The sequence below is a fragment of the Erinaceus europaeus genome, chromosome 2 (assembly GCF_950295315.1).
Source record: "Erinaceus europaeus chromosome 2, mEriEur2.1, whole genome shotgun sequence".
Taxonomy (NCBI): Eukaryota; Metazoa; Chordata; class Mammalia; order Eulipotyphla; family Erinaceidae; genus Erinaceus; species Erinaceus europaeus.
In genome coordinates this window covers 155,832,738-155,852,774 of record NC_080163.1, presented here as the reverse complement: position 1 = coordinate 155,852,774, position 20,037 = coordinate 155,832,738, and the positions used below count along the sequence as shown (strand labels likewise).

The window sequence follows — 20,037 nt, the reverse complement described above, 5'->3', positions numbered from 1 at the left end:
TGTATACTATCATACCATCTGCAAATAGTGAGAGTTTGACTTTTTCCCTTCCTATCTGTATTCCTTTGATTTCTTTCTCTTGCCTGATTGCTATGGCAAGAACTTCCAATACTATGTTGAAGACTAATGGTGATAGTGGACAGCCTGTCTAATCCCTGATCTGAGGGGAAACGCTTTCAGCTTCTGTCCATTGAGTATGATGTTGGCTGTAGGTTTGCTATATGTGGATTCCACTCTCTTGAGGAATTTCCCATCTATTCCCATTTTTTGTAGAGTTTTGAGCATGAATGGGTGTTGGATTTTGTTAAAGGCTTTCTCTGCATCTATTGAGATAATCATGTGGTTTTTGGTTTTGCTTTTATTGATGTGGTGAATGACATTGATAGACTTGCATATGTTGAACCAGCCTTGCATTCCTGGGATGAATCCCACTTGGTCGTGATGAACAATTTTTTGATGTGCTGCTGTATCCGGTGGGCCAAGATCTTGTTTAATATTTTGGCATCTATGCTCATCAGAGATATCGGTCTGTAGTTTTCCTTTTTTGTTGTGTCTCTATCTGCTTTTGGTATCAGGGTGATGTTGGCTTCATAGAAGGTGGAAGGGAGTGTTCCTGTTTCTTCGATCTTATGGAAAAGCTTTAGGAGTATGGGTATTAACTGTTTCCTGAAGGTTTTGTAGAATTCGTTTGTGAAGCCTCTGGTCCAGGACTTTTGTTGTTGGGAAAGACATATTTTCTATTGACCTGTTTCTTTCCTAGTACAAAACAGAATTGAAAATTGCTTTTTCTTATTTATCTGATAGAACGTTTTGTGAGGACAAGAAACTTACCTCTGTCTACTGTTTGCTAAGTACTCTGTAGACATTTATTGAATGGAACAAAATATATGGAAGAATAAATGACCTTGTCTTGTAAAAATCTTTTGCTTTGGTTAAAAGGAAAAGTCTATCTCATTTTATAGAATCAAAAATTCTGGCTTACTCCCATTTCATATTTGTTAAGCCCTGGGGGCCAGAAGTGGTAAATTAAACAAGTAATGAAGTTCTAAACTACATTAGTAAATCTCTGCATTCCCATATTTGTAGAGACTATTAAACTATTCTCCTTCAGTGATACTTGTGGAATTACTGCAACTTTCTGAACTACAGTGGAAAAGTTTCATTTCATTTCATTTAATACTTACTGAATATTTTATGGGCATTAGTATTCCAGTGACTAACACAATAGTCATGACCTCTATATTCATGGAACTAACTGAGTATCTAACTCCCTAAGATAAATGATATCTCTTTTAGTGACAATGCTGAAGCAGAAACCAACTGGCTATTACTGAGGGGCAGTATAGTTGAGAGGCTGGTTAGGAACTTATGACCTGGAGCCAGACTATGGATTTCAGTGACCTTTTCAGTCCAACTCTTATCAGCTATGTGTTTTGGGGCAAGTTTCTAAAAATGTTGCTGTTCTTTTCCATAAACATGACAATAATAGCACTGCCATATAAAATTATTAGAAGTAAATTAATGCGTACAAATCATTTAGAATAATACATGACATATAAAGTGTTAAATAAATGATAAGAATTAATAATGAATTTGTGTTTTCAGGAGGACTAAAGAAATAGGCAGAGTGATTGTGTAGGGGAGGGTGTGAGTGATCACAGAGGAACTCTTGGAGATCAACGTCCAAGTTGTTGTTATTATTATCATTATTTATATATTAAGGATACATAATTGTTTCAGCTTGGGCCTGAATATTTTTACCACCGAGCTATTTGTTTTATTTAGTTTTCTATTTTAGGTTAGAGAGATGTAAATCTGTGTTACAAGAACCACCTGACAGTTCTTGTTTCTCCTAAATGCTTAAAGAAAGCTACTTGGTAACTAATAAAAATATAGCCATCCATAAACATATAATATTGCTTTGGTTTTGTTCCAGTGGCAGCTGAAATATCCTAAGTTGATTCTTCGAGAAGCCGGCAGCGTACCGGATGAGCTCCATAAAGATGTTCAAGATGCTTTCCTGGCACTCCACAAGCATGGCTGCTTATTTCGGGACGTGGTTAGGATCCAAGGCAAAGATATACTCACTCCAGTATCTCGCATTCTCATTGGTAACCCAGGCTGCACCTACAAGTACCTGAACACCAGGCTTTTTACCATACCCTGGCCAGTGAAGGGTTCCAATGCAAAATACAGTGAGGCTGAAATAGCTGCTGCTTGTCAAAGCCTCCTGAAACTCAATGAATACATGCAGATTGAGACCATCCAAGGTTTGGAAGAACTTGTTGCCAGAGAAAAAAATAATATCGACGAAGTGCCAGTGTGTATAGGTCCAGATTTTCCCAGGGTTGGTTTGGGGTATGATGGACCAGATGAAGTGGAATTGAGAAGCAGAGCAGCATACAATGTGACTTTGGTGAATTTCATGGATCCCCAGAAAATTTCATACCTGAAAGAGGAACCTTATTTTGGCATGGGAAAGATGGCAGTGAGCTGGCATCATGATGAGAATCTGGTGGACAGGTCATCGGTGGCAGTGTACAGTTATAGCTGTGAAGGTACTGTCTGCTCTGTGAATATGCAGCTTTAAATGTAATATAACTAGCTCTAGACGTGTGCAATGTGTGTGTATAGGTATTGGCTTTTTTTAAATGTTTTATATACACATATATCTGCAGAATCTTTCTTTCCATCCAGCTGTGCTCTCTGGCTCATAGTTATGCTCTTCCCAGGTAGAATATTTTCATGCGTAAGCACTGCTGTCATTTTGTCTTTCCCATACCCCAGAGAGCAGCATCTTGGCTTCATACCGTCAACTGCCTATCTCAAAAGCTCACAGTAGATTGTACAGTTGCTATAATTAACTTACTGATAAAAGGCCGAGAAAACAAAAATCTGTCAAATCTTTTCCAGCTTCCCACAGGTGCATATTTCCAGTCTTGCCAAAGTATTTTATTAAGATCGACATCACTGTCTTGATGGGAGTGATTTTTCAAATATGGAGTTGGGTTTAGCTTTTATATACTTTTGACTACTGTCCTTCTATGCCAAAAGCAGTTGAGGTGTGGTTTATAAGAAGATAGTCTCCCCCCCCCTTTTTTTTTCTTTTTAAAGGATATCCCACTCCCCATTAAAGTCTGTAGTTTTAAACCTGGTAGGGTTGTCACAGACTTGTTTTTGCAGTTTCTAAAATCTGGTTTCCTTGGAACAGAGATCAGAGGCTACAATTTTTGTGGCCTATCCCAGTTTTCTTTCTTCTCCTGTTCAATCTTTGTGTATTTAGATTTCCCTTATTTTTCAGGACAGGATTTCCAAAAAGGTAATCAGATACATCGTATAATATAACAATTGCTGACTTTCTTTTCTGCCCATTCAGTTGACAAAGATACAACATGGCATATTAGCGCTTTTGCCTGTTCAGCTGTTCTACTTATTTACTGAAAGATACCCGATAAACCAGAGTTCTAGATAACCCATCAGTGAGTCAACTGGAACTCTGAAAGATGATTATGTCCTGAAAACTCTGGAATTTTGATTGGATTTTGTTGTCTTTTTTTTTTTAAATGTATTCCAAGTTGATTATTTCTCAAAATGTACTTGAAAAAGAAATTCTTGTGAACTTTCTTTAAATTTCATATCATTCTGCAGTGTTAAAATTCCTTTAGAGGGGGTTAGGTGGTAGTGCAGCGTGTTAGGCGCAAGTGGCTCCAAGCGCAAGGACTGGCATAAGGATCCCGGTTGGAGCCCCCGGCTCCCTGCCTGCAGGGGTGTCGCTTCACAGGCAGTGAAGCAGGTTTGCAAGGGTCTGTCTTTCTCTCCTCCTCTCTGCCTTCCCCTCCTCTCTCGATTTCTCTCTGTCCTATCCAACAATGAATGACATCAACAACAACAATAATGACCACAACAAAGCTACAGCAACAAGGGCAACAAAAAGGGGTGGGGGAATGGCCTCCAGGAGCAGTGGATTCATGGTGTAGGCACTGAGCCGCAGCAATAACCCTAGAGGCCAAAAAAAAAAAATCCTTTAGAATAACAAGTATATTTTCTATGTTTTTTTTTTTTTTTTGCCTCCAGGGTTATCGGTGGGGCTTAGTGCCTGCACTATGAATCCACTGCTCTTGGAGGCCATTTTTTCCCATTTTATTGCCTTTGTTGTCGTTATTGTTGCCATTGATGTTGTTGTTAGATAGGACAGAGAGAAACTGAGAGAGGAAGGGAAGACAGAGAGGGGGAGAGAAAGATAGACACCTGCAGACCTGCTTTACTGCTTGTGAAGCGACCCCCCTGCAGGTGGGGAGCCGGGGACTTCAACCAGGATCCTTACACCAGTCCTTGCACTTTGTGCTATGTGTGCTTAACCCGCTGCACTACCTCCCGACCCACTATAATTTCTTTCTTTACTTATGACTTTCAGCCTGAAACAAGGAACTAGTTCAGAAGCTAGAAATTTCACCACTTGCGTTGACATCTCAAATAATAATGCTGACCTTAGAAAATTACTTGATGGGGATTTGATGCTGTCCTAATGGAAAGAACTGAGATCCTCTGATATTTAATATGTCCTTGCTAGGGATTTAAGAACTATCATATCCAAGAACTCTGATGTGAAGGAACAATGGAGTTTATTAGTTTCTTTCTTCAGGAGGCAACACTCTTAAACTGAGGCAGTGGTATGTGATAGTCCCAGCAGTTACAAAGATGTCTTTGTGCTCACACATGTTCTCAGACCTACATTTTAATAGTCCTATTGTACTCCCAGAGCGTGGGCGATCAAATAGTCTTTGAAACCTACAATATCTTTCAGAAAGGAATTTAAATTTTTAATGAATAGTTTTTCTGGTCAGGAGAACTTAATACTGACAAAGAATACACACACACACACACACACACACACACACACACACACACACACACACACACACACACACACACCCTCTGTGGTTATCACCTAGAAGCCAAACTGCAGTAGAACTTGAATACAGATGAATACTGTTGTATCCTTGTTCACTTAACCTATGAGACTCTGAGAGCTCTATCTAGTAATAATGCCAGTAATGGGAACCCTTATTTACTGAACACCTGCTATGTTTCAGGTAGTGGTATATGTGTTTTACATGAGTTAACTCATTTTATTTATTTATTTCTAATGGTTATGGCATTCTCTCTCTCTCTCTCCATATATATATATATATATATATATTTTTTTTTTTTGCCTTTAGGGTTATCACTGGGACTCAGTGCCTGCATTACGAATCCACTGTTCTTGTGGCCATTTTTTCAATTTTTTTTTTTTTTTTGGATAAGACAGAGAGAAATTAATAAGGGAGGGGAAGCTAGAGAAAGAGAAAGAGAGACACCTGAAGACCTGCTTCACCACTTGTGAAGTGAACCCCCCTGCAGGTGGGGAGCCAAGGCTTTGAACCGGGATCATTGTGCTTATCCTTGCTCTTCGAACTATGTGCACTTTACCCTGTGCGCCGCCAACCCCCTCATTTTTCTTTTAATTTTTTTTTTTTTGCCTCCAGGGTTATTGCTGGGGCTCAGTGCCTGCACTACAAATTCTCTGCTCCTGGAGACCGTATTTCCCATTTTGTTGCCCTTGTTGTTGTAGCATTGTTGTGGTTATTATTGTTGTTGCCATTGCTGTTGTTTGATAGGACAGAGAGAGATTAAGAGAGGGGAAGAGAAAGACACCTGCAGACCTGTTTCACAGCCTGTGAAGCAAACCCCCTTCAAGTGGGGAGGCAGTGGCTGGAACCAGTATCTTTACTCAGGGCCTTGCGCTTTGCACCATGTGCATTTACCTTGCTGTACTACCGCCCGGCCCCTTTAAAAAAATTTTTTTATTGAGGTAAATAAAGGTGGTTCATCTGTATATGTTTTAGAGCTACAACTTATTATCTCATCAGATTGTGTAATACCACACTATTTGCCCACCACCAAGGTGCCTGTGTCCCTCTCCCACTGCCCATTTGGCCTTCTACCTGCTACCATCACTTTGTGTCATCAGTTCTATGTCAGAATCTCAGGGTTTGTTTTAGTGTTACTTTGCTAGTTTCTTTCTTTTGTATCTTTTAAAGATATATATATATATTTAACTTTTTAAAAGCATTTTAAAGATTTTTATTATTATTTATTTATTTATTTATTCCCTTTTATTGCCCTTGTTATTTTATTGTTGTAGTTATTATTGTTGGATAGGAGAGAGAGAAATGGAGAGAGGAGGGGAAGACAGAGAAGGGGAGAGAAAGACAGACACCTACAGACCTGCTTCACCGACTCCCTAAGATAAATTTTTATTGGTGATTTATAAGATTATAAAATAATAGTGGTAGGGAGTCGAGCAATAGCACAGCAGGTTAAGTGCACATGGCACGAAGCTTAAGGACCAGCATAAGGACCCCGGTTTGATCCCCTGCCTCCTCACCTGCAGGGGAGTTGCTTCACAGGCAGTGAAGCAGGTCTGCAGGTGTCTGTCTTTCTCTCTCCCTTTCTTCCCCTTCTCTCTTCATTTATCTCTGTCCTATCTAACAATGACAACATCAATAACAACAATAATAACTACAACAACAATAAAAAAGGGCAACAAAATGGAAAATAAATTTAAAAAATTTAAAAATATATCTTTAAAATAATAATAATAGGAGTATAATTCCATGCCACTGCCACTTCCATCAAAGTTTCCGCATCCCCCTCCAATGGTAATCACGATAGTTCTCCCAAAGCTATAGCTATGGGTTGACCGTGTGTGTGTGTGTGTGTGTGTGTGTGTGTGTGTGTGTGTGTGTGTGTTAGTAAGACATAAAGCAGAGCAGTAGGTATAAAGTCAATAAAACTTAAGGACTCTAGGATGGAAAGAAGCTAGGATATGTTTTGGATATGTTCCTGGGAGAAAATTTTAAGTTGAAAGGAAACAGATCTCAAGTTTGTTTTAAGAGTCAAGAGCTTTGTTGAAGGCTGTGGTGACTTCCATATACCTTATGTGGGTGTGAAAATACCCCTGAAACCATATAATTTTGTAAAGACACTTTTACATCGCTGGTAAAAATATTAAGAAAGAGCTATTGTTACCTTCCTTCTTTCATGCATTTTACATTTATTGTTACCTTATTATTTCCACATGGAGTTTCTTTTTTATTTATATAGTTCCTGTAGTATTTCTTGCAGAAGTGGTTTAGCTGTAACCTGTAGTCTTTTACCTGTTCTTTGAGAAGTTCTTAACATATGAGCAGTAACCTAGCTAGATAGTGTATTCTTGAGGTATTTTCTATTCAGTTTTGAATATATCCCACTAGTCATTTCTGGTATTCAGAGTTTTTGTTGAGAAATACGCTAATAGTCCTGTAGGAGTTTCTTTATATGTGACTCTGCTTTTCTCTTACTGCTGCTCCCAGGTTGTCATGTTGATTATGATGCTTCTTAATGCATATCAGTTTCTCTTTTATTTTTTTTCCTTTCTGGATCTACGCACATGTGAGATTTCATTGCTTCTAGCAGACTTTTCTTCTTTATTGATTTAATGAAATCATTCATGTCTATTTGCATATTTTTTTTTTTTTTTCCGCCACCAGGACTTCACTGAAGCTTTGTACCTACATGACTCTTCAACTCCTGGCATGCTCTTTTTTTCTGTCTTCTTTCTATTTTATTTGGTAGAGAGAAATTGAGAGGGAAGGGGGAGGTAGAGATGAAGAGAGAAAGACAGATATCTGCAGACCTCTTTCACCATGTGGGAAGCTTCCCCCACTGCAGGTGGGAAGCTGTGGCTAGAATAGAACTCCTTGAACATGGTTACGTACATACTCAATCAGGTGTGCCGTGGCCCAGCCCTTCAAACTCTGCTCTCTCTGTCTCTCTCTCTCTCTCTCCATATATATATACATTTTTTTTTCTTCCCCAGATAGAGGGTGAAAGACAGTGAGAGGTGAGACAACACAGCACTGCACCACCTCTTATGAAGCGCCCCCTTTAAATGGTGCTTCCGTGTGTGGCCAGGAGCTCAAACCTGGACCCCCATTCACAATAGAAATTAACCAGTTCAGTCTTCTTATTTTACAGATGAAAGCAGTGAGCTGGGGAGAATAGGATATTTTACATATAAAAACACTTTGATGGGGAGTCAGGCAGTAGTGCAGCCGGTTAAGCGTATGTGGCGCGAAGTGCAAGGACCAGCTTAAGGATCCCTGTTCTAGCCCCCACCTCCCCACCTGTAGGGGAGTCGCTTCACAGGTAGTGAAGCAGGTCTGCAGGTGTCTATCTTTCTCTCCCCCTCTGTCTTCCCCTCCTCTCTCCATTTCTCTCTGTCCTATTCGGCAACAACAACATCAATAACAACAATAATAATAACCACAACAATGATAAAAACAACAAGGGCAACAACAACAAGAAACAAAAAAAACCACTTTGATGGGGGGTGGGGCTAGCTGGTTGAGCACACAGATTACAGGTGGGTTCGAGCCCCTAGTCCCCACCTGCAGGGGGAAAGTTTTGCAAGAAGTGAAGCAGTGCTGCAGGTATCTCTCTCTCTTCCTTTATATTTTTCTCTCCTCTCTCAATTTCTGGTTGTCACTATCCAATAATAAATAAAGATAATTTAAAAACACACTTTGGTGGGCAGATTGTAAGTGACTTGTCCAAAATTACATAGTTAATTACAGACAGGAGAGTTTTACATGCCATAGAATAGGTTCATGTAAATGCACTGGGAATTTAGAAACAGAAGTGATTAGTTTCTGCTGAAATTCGGTTCCCTTGAAGTTTAATATCATTCAGGGATTTGCTTTCAATACCTTTTCCCCATGAAATCTTCACAAAGATTTATAATAAGCCAGTCATTCCTCTTTGGTCTATAGAGGTCATTGAGAAGTAATTTGTATAGAATTTGTGTAATTATATACTAAATACATTGGCCTCACAGCAGTTATAGTTAATAGGTATCTCTGGTCACAAGACTGAAATGGTGCAATTTTTAATCAGGAATGGCTTCAGGGAACCATGTGTAAATAGGCAGAGTATTTGATTTTCTTCTTCCAGCTTTGCAGCAATTGCTTGTTCTCCTAGAGCTGAGAAAACAAATTTCAGCAGAGAAGGTCTTAAAACCTCTTTGTTCAGTATGGGCCCACACTTTGTTCTTTGACTAAGACTCCTTTAAAAAGGTTAACTAAACAATAGTGGTTGGTTAACATGTTGGTTTCCTTGGAAGGGAACATTTTCCATAACTTTTTTTAGTTTTTTAATTCAGAAAAACATTTTAAGTATTCTGGCTAGTCTTGAGCATTGCACATTCTTGATAGTATTTTCTAGGTCTCCTCTATAGAGTTAATGAGGAAAAGGAAGGTACGCCAATCCAAAGTCACTGTTGAATGTATGGCAGACCAGATGAAAAATATTATTTTTAGTAATTTCTTGTAGCTCTGTGGTTTATTTATTTACTCATGTAGTTTTAATTTTGTTTTCAACTAGGGAAACATTGAATTTACTAACATATGGAAATCTGTCACCTTAATTCTTAAATCTTCACAGTAGATTTATTTGTATTTTTTAGTTCATCTCAGAGACCAGGAAAATATAGATTAAAATTGTAGTTTGGAGTTTTGTAGTATTCACAATTTATTAAAATGGTAATTTTAATCTGTTTCTTATCATCCCAATATTCCTGTCTCAGGTCTCAAGGATCTATTGGGTCTTTTGGCCTTTCTTATTTCATTGTATTGCCATATCCTGTCTTTTTTTAGACCACTTATCAATGCTCAGAAAAGCTTGTTTGGTCTTCTATATCACTTTTTAAATTTAATTTAATTTAATTTAATTTAATTTAATTTAATTTTCTTATTAAAGAAAGGATTAATTAACAAAACCAAAGGGGTACAATTCCACACAATTCCCACCACCCAATCTCCATTTCCCACCCCCTCCCCTGATAGCTTTCCCATTCTCTATCCTTCTGGGAGCATGGACCCAGGGTCATTGTGGGTTGCAGAAGGTAGAAGGTCTGGCTTCTGTAATTGCTTCCCCGCTGAACATGGGCGTTGACTGGTCGGTCCATACTCCCAGTCTGCCTCTCTCTTTCCCTAGTAGGGTGGGTCTCTGGGGAAGCAGAGCTCCAGGACATACTGGTGGGGTCTTCCGTCTAGGGAAGCCTGGCCGGCATCCTGATGACATCTGGAACCTGGTGACTGAAAAGAGAGTTAACATACGAAGTCAAACAAATTGTTGAGCAATCATGGACCCAAAGCTTGGAATAGAGGAGAGGAAGTGTTAGGGGGGTACTCACTGCAAACTCTAGTGCACTTCTGCTTTCAGGCATATATTTTGCAGTAGTTTACGGATACGTGTGAACATATGCTCTCTCTCTCAGAAACTGGTGTATATCTAGGTTTTGGGACTTTGTTAGAAAGTGAACCACCTGAGATGAAATTAGAGTATACTATGAAAGGGAAGGTCTCACCCGAGTAATGAAGTTGAAGGGTTGTCATTCCACACGTGAAGTCTCTGGACACAGTCTGAAGTGAAGCATGTTGAGGTGGCAATCGTTGTGTTGGTTAGGTTGTGATCGGCAGATGCAATATTATTTGATATGGATTGGGAGAGGCATATGGGAAAGTGGGCCCTATCCAATGGTTCCAGGACTGGGGGAAGTAGAGGCTCCATAGTGGAGATGTGAGGTTCCTGCTGTCTTAGGGTTCAAAAAGACAATTGATAGTTAATGTTATCATCACATTATTTGGTAATTGGGTTAACTTTGAAAAGTCCTTTTGTTAGGGTTTGTTGTACAGTACCCAGTATCTTATATATAGCTGTGCTATTGGTTGCTTCTGATCTGCTTGGTCTAGGCTTTTGAGAGAGTCTGCATCTATATCACTTTTTAAAGATATTTTTTAGTTGTTATTAATGATTTGTTACAAGATTGTCAGATTATAGTGTATAGTTTCACCACACCCACCACCATGGTTTTGTATTCTCACCCTCCCACCTTCCAAAGATAACTCCCAAGGTTTTATAATTCTTACAAACAGTTTACTTATGTCTGTTTTCTTTGGATTTTTTTGTTTGTTTGTTTTTGGCAAATTCATTTAAATCAGATGTCTAGATTCCACATATGAGTGAAGCCATCTAGTAGTTGTCTTTCATCTTTTTACTTATTTTGCTAAGCATAATCACCTCCAGTTGCATCCATTTTTTCCTGAATACACAATATCATCTTTTTGATTGCAAAGTAGTATTCCTGTGGGATATATATCCCATAACATCTGTAGCCATTCATCTGATGTTGGGCATTTATACTTCCACTCTTTGACTATTGTGAATAATGCTGCTATGAACATAGCTGTTGTTCTTTTTCTGATTCTATTCTAATGCTGATCATCTCATTAAGAGTTGGAATTCCCTTGTTTCTTCTTTTCATGAGGGACTCCTCTCAGAAATTCTTTCATGGAAGATTTGGTAGTAGCAAGTTCCTTCAGTTTCTGAATGTTTGAAAAGATCTTTACTTCTTCCTTATATTTCAAGTATAATTTAGCAGGGTATAGAGTTCATGGCTGTTAGTTCTTATCTTTTAGTACTTTGAATATGCCACTCTACTCTCTTCTTGCCTCTAGGGTTTGTTATGAGAAATATGATGAAAGCCTGATAGTTCTTTCATTATATGTGACTTTCCTCCTTTCCTTTTAGCCTGTGATATTTTTTCCTTGTCCCTGGTTTTGGATATTATTACCATGATGTGTCTTGGTGTGTGTTGTTTTGAATTCAAAGATTTAAGTGTGTGTTAACCTTCTTGGATTTCTGTATTTTGAACATTGCTAAGATATGGAAATTTTTCTGCTAAAATTTCTTTTTGAATATGTTCTCTGCTCCTCTCTGCCTCTTTTCTTCCTCAGGGATCCCAATAACTCTGATGTTTGTCTTTCTGATGGAGTCTGCTATTTTGCAGAGAAATGCTTCATTTTTCTTAAAACTTTCCTTTACAAGAGTTTAAAATTCACAGAGAATGGTGGTTGATATTCTTTCCTCCACCTGATTAAGTCTACTTCTGAGGTTTTTTACCTCAACCTGAACTGCATTTTAATGTCCTTTAGGCCCTGCAGTCTTAGATATAGGTTGATTTTTTTCATATTCCTATGTTCAATCCTGTATATTCTGCATATAAGTGAAGCCATTCTATAGTTGTCCTTCATCTCCCTCACCTCCTTGTCTCACTAAGCATAATCTTTTCCATTTCTATCCACTTTATTAAAAAGGACACAATATCATCTTTTTTTTTAACATTTGAGTAAAACTCAATTGAGTATATGTCCCATAATTTTTAATAAATATTTTACATTTATTTGTTTTCCCTTTTGTTGCCCTTTTTATTGTTATTGTTATTGGTGTCATCATTGTTAGGCCAGAGAGAAATGAAGAGAGGAGGTGAAACAGAGAGGGGGAGAGAAAGATAGACACCTGCAGACTTGCTTCACCGCATGTGAAGCAACCCTCCCCCCTTGCAGGTGGGGAGATGGGCCTCAAATCAGGATCCTTATTCCAGTCCTTGTGTCTTGTACCATGTGTGCTTAACCTGCTATGCTATGGCCTGACTCCCTGTCCCATAATTTTTTTATCTGGTCACCTGTTGAAGGACATTTTCGTTGTTTCTAAGTTTTTGCCATTGTGAATAAAGCTGCTATGAACATGGTGGTGTATATATCTCTTTGAATTAGCGTTATTGTCTCATTTGAATAAATACCTAGTAGTGGATTTGCTGGATTATAAAGTGTTTGCATTTGTGTTTAAGAATTCTCTATACTGTTCTCCATAATGGCTGCACCAATTTGCACTCCATTAGAAGTGTAGTAGAGTTTCTCTCTCTTTCCACATCCTTTCCAACACTTATCTTCTCTTGTTTTATTTATGGAGCCCAATATGGAGCCCAGTCTCACAGGTATAAGGTGGAATCTCAGTGTGTTTTTAATTTGTATTTCTCTAATGATGCATGAGTTGGAGCATTTCTGCATACGTCTGTGGGCCATGTGTGAACTATATATTCATATCTCCTGCCCACTTTTTTATTGGGATGTTTATTTTTCCTTTTCTTTTTTTTTTTTTTTGGTTGAATTTTATGAATTCTTTTTAGATGTTTAATATCAGCTGCTTGTCTGAAGTGTAGTATGCAAATATATTTTCACATTTACTGGGTTTCCAGGTTATTGTTATGAATTTTCTTTTGCTGTGTAGAAGGTTTTCAATTTGATATAGTCCTGTTTATTCATTCTTATTTTTGTTTTCCTTTCCCATGGATGGAGTCTCCAAATATGTCTTTAATGTTAAGGTCCTGAAAAGTTTCACCCATGTATTTTTCTATGTATTTTATAGTTTCAGGTCTAATATACAGACTTTTGATTCATTTTGAGTTAACTTTGGTGCCTGGTGATAGGTGGTGGTCTCATTTCATTTTTCCTTATTTGGTTGTCTAATTCACACAACACCATTAAAAATATTTTTATTTATTATTGGATAAAGACAAATAGAAATTGAGAGGGGTGATAGAGAGGGAGAGAGATAGACACTTGCATCCCTGCTTCACCACTCGTACTTTCTTCCAGCAGGTGGTGGCCAGGGGATTGAACCCAGTCTCTTGTGTACTGTAATATGAGTACTTAACCATGTACACCACCATCTGGCCCCAGCAACTACATTTATTAAAGAGTTTTTTTTTTCCCCATTGGGCAATTTTGGCCCCTTTATTGTATATAATGTTCCTGTACATGTATAGGTTTAGTTCTGGGCTCTCTATCCTGTTCCATTGGTCCATATGTCCATTTTTGTTCCAATAACACACTGTTTAGCTACTACTGTTTTGTAATAGAAACTGAAGTCAGGAATTTTGATCCCTCTACTTTTCTTCTTTTTCCTCAGGAGTGCTCTTGTGATTCATGTTTCTTTATAGTTCCACATGAATGTTTGGATAAGCTGTTCAATTTTCCTGAAATATGTCATTGGGATTTTAATAGGGTTTGCATTGAATCTTTAGATTGCTTTTGGCAGTATTGCCATTTTAATGATATTTATTCTTCCAGTCCATGAACAGGGGATGTTCTTCCATTGCTTTGTGTCATCCTCTGTTTCTTTTAACAATGTCTTATAGTTTTTATTGAAAATTTCCTCCACCTCTTTTGCTAGATTTATTCCTAGGTATTTTATATTATTATTGTTATTCAATTATAAATGGAATTGCTTCCTTAAGTTCTCTTTCTCCTGGCCCATCTTTCTTATGGTTTTCTCCCATTGGGCAATTTTGGCCCCTTTAAAAAGAAATTTCCTTAACTGCATTCCAACTTTTCTACTGAGTTGTTTCTAACTGTTGAAGCATACATTTGTCATAAAGATAATACTAGGTAAGTTGCTGCAAAGTGAACATACCTATTCAGCTAAAACGTACATCAGTTACTAAAGCATGCCAGCACTCTAGCAGTGCTCCCTTTCAAAATAATCTCCCCAGCTCTTCAAAACAGTAATCACTATCCTGACTTCTTTTAAATTTTATTTATTTATTCGTGTATTTTGATTAGATACAGAAAGATACATGGAGACAGGGATGGAAGGAGAGAGTGTTAAGCAACTGACATTCATGGGACTGCTGCTCACTCTGTTTTATGGTGGTGTTGGGGATTGAGCCTGAGACTTCAGAACCTCAGGCATGAAAGTGTTTTGCATAACCATTATGCTCTTTCTTCAGCCTACTCTCCTGAGAGAGTAGTTTAGCATATATTTGAATTAGAAATGTTAGGTCTTTGAAGACATTGTGTCTTGATCCTTCTTTGAAATTGCCTGTGTTGGAAAGTCAGCATGTATCTGTTGCTCAATTGTAGTTTTTATTCTCGAACTTGTATTGTTCAAGTACAACTCTTCGATTTCTGTAACTATAATCTTTTAAAATATTATTATTTTTTTAAAAGATTTTATTTATTTATGAGAAAGATAGGGGAGAGAGAGAAAGAACCAGACATCACTCTGGTACATGTGCTGCCAGGGATTGAACTCAGGACCTCATGCTTGAGAGTCTAGTGCCTTAGCCACTGTGCCACCTCCTGGACCACTAAAATATTATTTTTAATTAATTTTTTAAATTAACTTTATTTGATAGAGACCGCCAGAAATCAGGTGGAAGGAGATATAGAGAGGGAAAGAGACAGAGAGATACCTGCAGCACTGCTTCATCACTTGTGCAGCCCACCGCCCTCTATCTCCACCCCCCCACCCACCCCCCCACCCCCCCGCACAGCCTGGAGACCAGGGGCCTGAACCAGGGGCCTTGCATGTTATAATATGTGTGCTGTACCAGGTACACTACCACCCAGCCCCAAACGTTTTTACTTTGTTATGAGAGATGTAAACAAGTGTAGAAGAAAAAGTGTCTGGAACTCTGCTTAGCTGTGGTATATGGTGGTGCCAGCAATCAAACATGAAGCTTAAGCATGTAGATCCTATTCTGTAACACTGAGCTATACCCCCCGATCTGCACCCTACTATCTCTTGACTAGTATTTTAATTCTTTTGATTGCAAATAGCATATACCTAACCTAGACCAGGTTATTTGAAAAGATGAAAAATTGTCTCAGTTGATACCAAGACCAACTTGCTTACTGACTTCCAATAAGCCTTGTTTTAGCAGCAATAGTGAAACTGGTTTTTCGCTCCTTCACTTTCATGTTTTGGCTCTTTGAAACTATTGCTCTTCTCTCATGGGGCAAGTGGATGTCTCTGTGATCCTTAAATGACTGCTACCAACCAGCTTAGTGACTGCCATCTTTCTTTATTTATCATGAGCGTTCATTCGGAAGCAAAGAAACTGGGTTTGAATATGTACTTTGAAACTTGGATAAAGATTTGCTTGAAGCTAGATGAATAAGTAATTAATTACCTTTTTAAAATTAGCCCTTTTTGATTAACTTCGTTTGGTTCTACACTTCTGTATTATTTACAACATAAAGGCTTCTGTAAGTCTACTGGACACTTTTGTGCTTTCCTATGGTTACCCATAGAATTACAACTATTATTGGGAATTCTGACTTGGAGAATGTATTGTCTAAGCAGTGTCTCTGCTCCCTTTTCTCATTTCATATTTTACTTCATATAATGTGGTATTTTGAAGCTTAAGCCAAGAGCCCTAGAGCAATTTTTCTCTCCTTTTCTTATTTTAGCTTTTCCCCCAACTCCTTGAAACATGATGTAATGAGGCCCTCTCATATGTATATGTGTATTTATTTATATTTATTTATTCATTTTCCCTTTGGTTTTGCACTTTTTTATTGCTGTAGTTATTATTGTTGTTGTTATTGATGTCTTCGTTGTTGAATAGGACAGAGAGAAATGGAGAGAGGAGGGGGAGATAGAAAGGGGAAAAGAAAGACGGACACCTGCAGACTTGCTTCACCTCTTGTTAAGCAACTCCCCTGCAAGTGTGGAGCCAGGTGCTTGAACCAGGATCTTGAGCCAGTCATTGTGCTTTGTGCCACCTGCACTTAACTGATATGCTACCTCCCGACTTCCTATATATGTACATTTATGTCTTAATTTCTTTTTGTATGTGCAATCTTAATTTCTTTTTGTATGTGCAATGAAAGCTAACAGAGCCAGACATAATGCTAAAGTACTTTGGGTTTTTTAGTAAAGAATTTTTATTTTTCTCCTGAAATCCTAGAAAACATAATTGATTTTACAATTTATATGTGTCAAGAGACTATGTTTATCTTGAATTGCTTGTATCAAGGCATCTGAGAGTGGTTTTTTTGTTGAATACTCTGGGGTAATTTTTTTTTTGACACCCACCTCCCCCTCATCAGACTTCTTTGAATTCATTTCTTCAGTCTGTTCACTCCTCAGTGTTTGAGAAGGACAAAGTGTGCTGTTTGTCAGCTGCATGCTTGATTTTTTTGTGCCTCACAAGCAACGAAGGAATACATTTTTAAATTTTAGCATTGTTATGGAGAGGTTTCTTAGCAAACTTTTCTCTTCTAGGGATATAATCCTTCAAGAATGGTACTCAAATGTTTTCTAACTTACCTGTTTGTCATTGCTTTCAAGACCCATCCACAAAAAAAAAAAAGATACAAAGTCTGCATATAGAATCTTTAGCCTTCTAATGAAATCCTTCTGAAAACCATTTACTTTTGTTGCATATATTCCACACACAAGCAATATCATCTGGCAGTCGTCTTTCACCTCTTTACTTACTTTCTTTAGCATAGTCACCTTCAGTTCCATTCATTTTGTCCTCAAGGGTACATATCATCCTCTTAAACTGTAGAGTAGTATTCTACTGAATACATAGCCTCCAGCTTCTCTATCCAGTCATGTGCCAATGGAAATTTGATGAATATATTTACATACCAGAACAATTACTGAATATGAATGTAATATGAGTAATGTATGCAGCTAAATATGCTATAAATTTTCATGTTATTTTGTTTAATTGTAACTGGCATTGGTTTATTTTATTTTTTATTAAGAAAAAACTTTTTTATTGATCACTTTTTATCTTTTTATTTATTTATTTATTTATAAAAAGGAAACACTGACAAAACCATAGGATAAGAGGGGTACAACTCCACACAATTCCCACCACCAGAACTCCATATCCCATCCCCTCCCCTGATAGCTTTCCTTTTCTTTAACCCTCTGGGAGTATGGACCCAAGGTCATTGTGGGATGCAGAAGGTGGAAGGTCTGGCTTCTGTAATTGCTTCCCTGCTGAACATGAGCATTGACATGTCCATCCATACTCCCAGTCTGCCTCTCTCTTTCCCTAGTAGGGTGGGGCTCTGGGGAAGCGGAGCTCCAGGACACATTGATGGGGTTGTCTGTCCAGGGAAGTCTGGTTGGCATCATGGTAGCGTCTGGAACCTGGTGGCTGAAAAGAGAGTTAACATACAAAGCCAAACAAATTGTTGATTAAACATGAACCCAAAGGCTGGAATAGTGTAGATGATGAGTTGGGGAGGGGGTCTCCATTTTGTAGATAGCTACTAGGCATATTTTAGTTATATTCCAAATGGCCTGTGGCTATACTAGTTTTTTTTTTTTTAAGAAAAATATTTTTTAACTAGAATATTGTTCAGTTTTTGGTTATGGTTTTGTGGGACACTGAATCTGAGACTTTAAAGCCTTCTGCATGAAAGTTGTTTTGCATCTGCTTTTTTTTTTTTTTTGGTTGATAAGTGTCCTCTCTTCATGCTTAGAATCTGGTCTTTTATCATATATAACAGTGATTATATACAGCTTTAGAAATGTAAACAAAATGGGTGGGGGAGATCTCATCATAATGGTTATGCAAAGAAACTGTCATACCTGAGGCTTCAAAGTCAGATTCAATCCCCTACATGACCATAATCAGAGCTGAGCAGTGCTCTGGTAACAGAAATAAATAAATAAATAAATAAATAAATAAATAAATAAATAATTAGAGGGCATGTACCTTTTGTTAAATGAAATATATTCTTCCTCAGTAAACTTAGTTAGGGGATGTGCACCCTGTTAAGTGCATATAGTACTATGTGCAAGGACATACCCAAGGACCCAGGTTTTAGGGATGCTTCACGAAGCAGGTCTGCAGGTCTCTCTCTCTCTCTCTCTCTCTCTCCCTCTCCCTCCCTATCTCCCTCTCCCCTCTCAATTTCTTTATGTTCTGTCAAACAAAATGGAGAAAAAAAGGGAAAAAGCATGCCTGCCAGGAACGGTTGCTTCTTAGTGTTGGCACCAATCTCCAGTGATAACCTTGGAGGCAAAAGAAAAAAAAAATCTAATTACTATAAAAGTAAAATTGGTGGAGCCTAGAGATGGATTACCCAGTAGAGCTAATACTTTACTATGTCCTAGGATCTGGGTTCAAACCCTCAGCCACCATATGGGAACATTATGAGAAGGGGGAATCTGTGAGCAATGAAGCCATACTTTAGTGTCTCTCGCCATCTTCCTTTCTCTCTCTTCTCTACCTTTTAGTCTCTATCTGGGAAACAAAAACCAAAAACATCCACTGGGTGGAATGTGGAATTGTGCAGGCACAAAGTCCCAGTGAAGCCCTGGTGTCAAATAATAAAATAAAATTGGTTTAGCTAGGGTATGTTTTGGACCTTTTAAACTTGACATTTAAGCTTTCTTTTGTGTTTTTCTCTTTTGTGTTTTGTGTTTTCCTTTCTTTCTTTATCTCTTTTCTTCCTTCCTTCCTTCCTTCCTTCCTTCCTTCCTTCCTTCCTTCCTTCCTTCCTTCCTTCCTTCCTTTCTTTCTTTCTTCCTTACAAACTTCTCTTAACAGTGTGCTAATGGGAGCTGGGAATGCACCAAACACATTGAGACACTTTAAAATCCTTTCATTGTTGCTGAGGCTTACAGGCAAGTAGGAACCTATTGCTTCTGCTTGTTTCCAAAATAACAAGGAGCAGGAGTAATCAGTTGCAGTTGCTATAGATAATTACAAGTTGATTTTATTGAGAAAGTGAGCAACACTATACTTAAGCAATAAAACATTTATCAAACATATAGCTTCCCTCCTCCCAACCTAGCCCCAGGGGGAAACCAACCCTCAACAAAACATTATTTTAATGAGCACATTTCAAAGGTGCTGGATTTATGGGAGACACCAGGAAACACTGATTGCAATTACTGTCTCTGTTTGTCCTTCAAGTTTTTATTGGTGCCATATTGAGGAGAGTGCTAGATGAAAGGTAGAGGGGAAAGTAGTCAACCAGCCTGTTGGCCTGGAAAGATTACCACTTGGTAGAATACCCATATTCCATGGTATTAAAACCTTCTGAAAATCATTGCCTTTGTAGTTTAAAAATCATTTCTTTCTAAAGTTACATTTTAGTTGATTTTACCAGAGAGAAACATATGAGAAACCTCTTTGAAATATTCCTCTCTCTTTCTCTCTTTTTTTTTTGCCACCAGGGTTATTGCTAGGGCTTAGTGCTTGCATGACTACATTGCTCCTGGTAGTTTTTTTTTGTTTTGTTTTGTTTTGTTTTGTTTTGTTTTAGAGAATGAGAGAGAGAGAGAGAGAGAGAGAGA

The 20,037-nt window shown here is 38.1% G+C and overlaps 1 protein-coding gene across 1 annotated transcript in view; it reads left to right on the top strand.

The window, feature by feature from the left end:
• The window catches only part of FTO (FTO alpha-ketoglutarate dependent dioxygenase), a 403,968-nt gene that overhangs the window by 22,734 nt on the left and 361,197 nt on the right, over positions 1 to 20,037 (top strand). Inside the window, exon 3 of the mRNA XM_060172141.1 lies at positions 1,937 to 2,558. Within this exon, the coding sequence (XP_060028124.1) occupies positions 1,937 to 2,558 (622 nt within the window). The remainder of the gene's footprint in view (positions 1 to 1,936; positions 2,559 to 20,037) is intronic.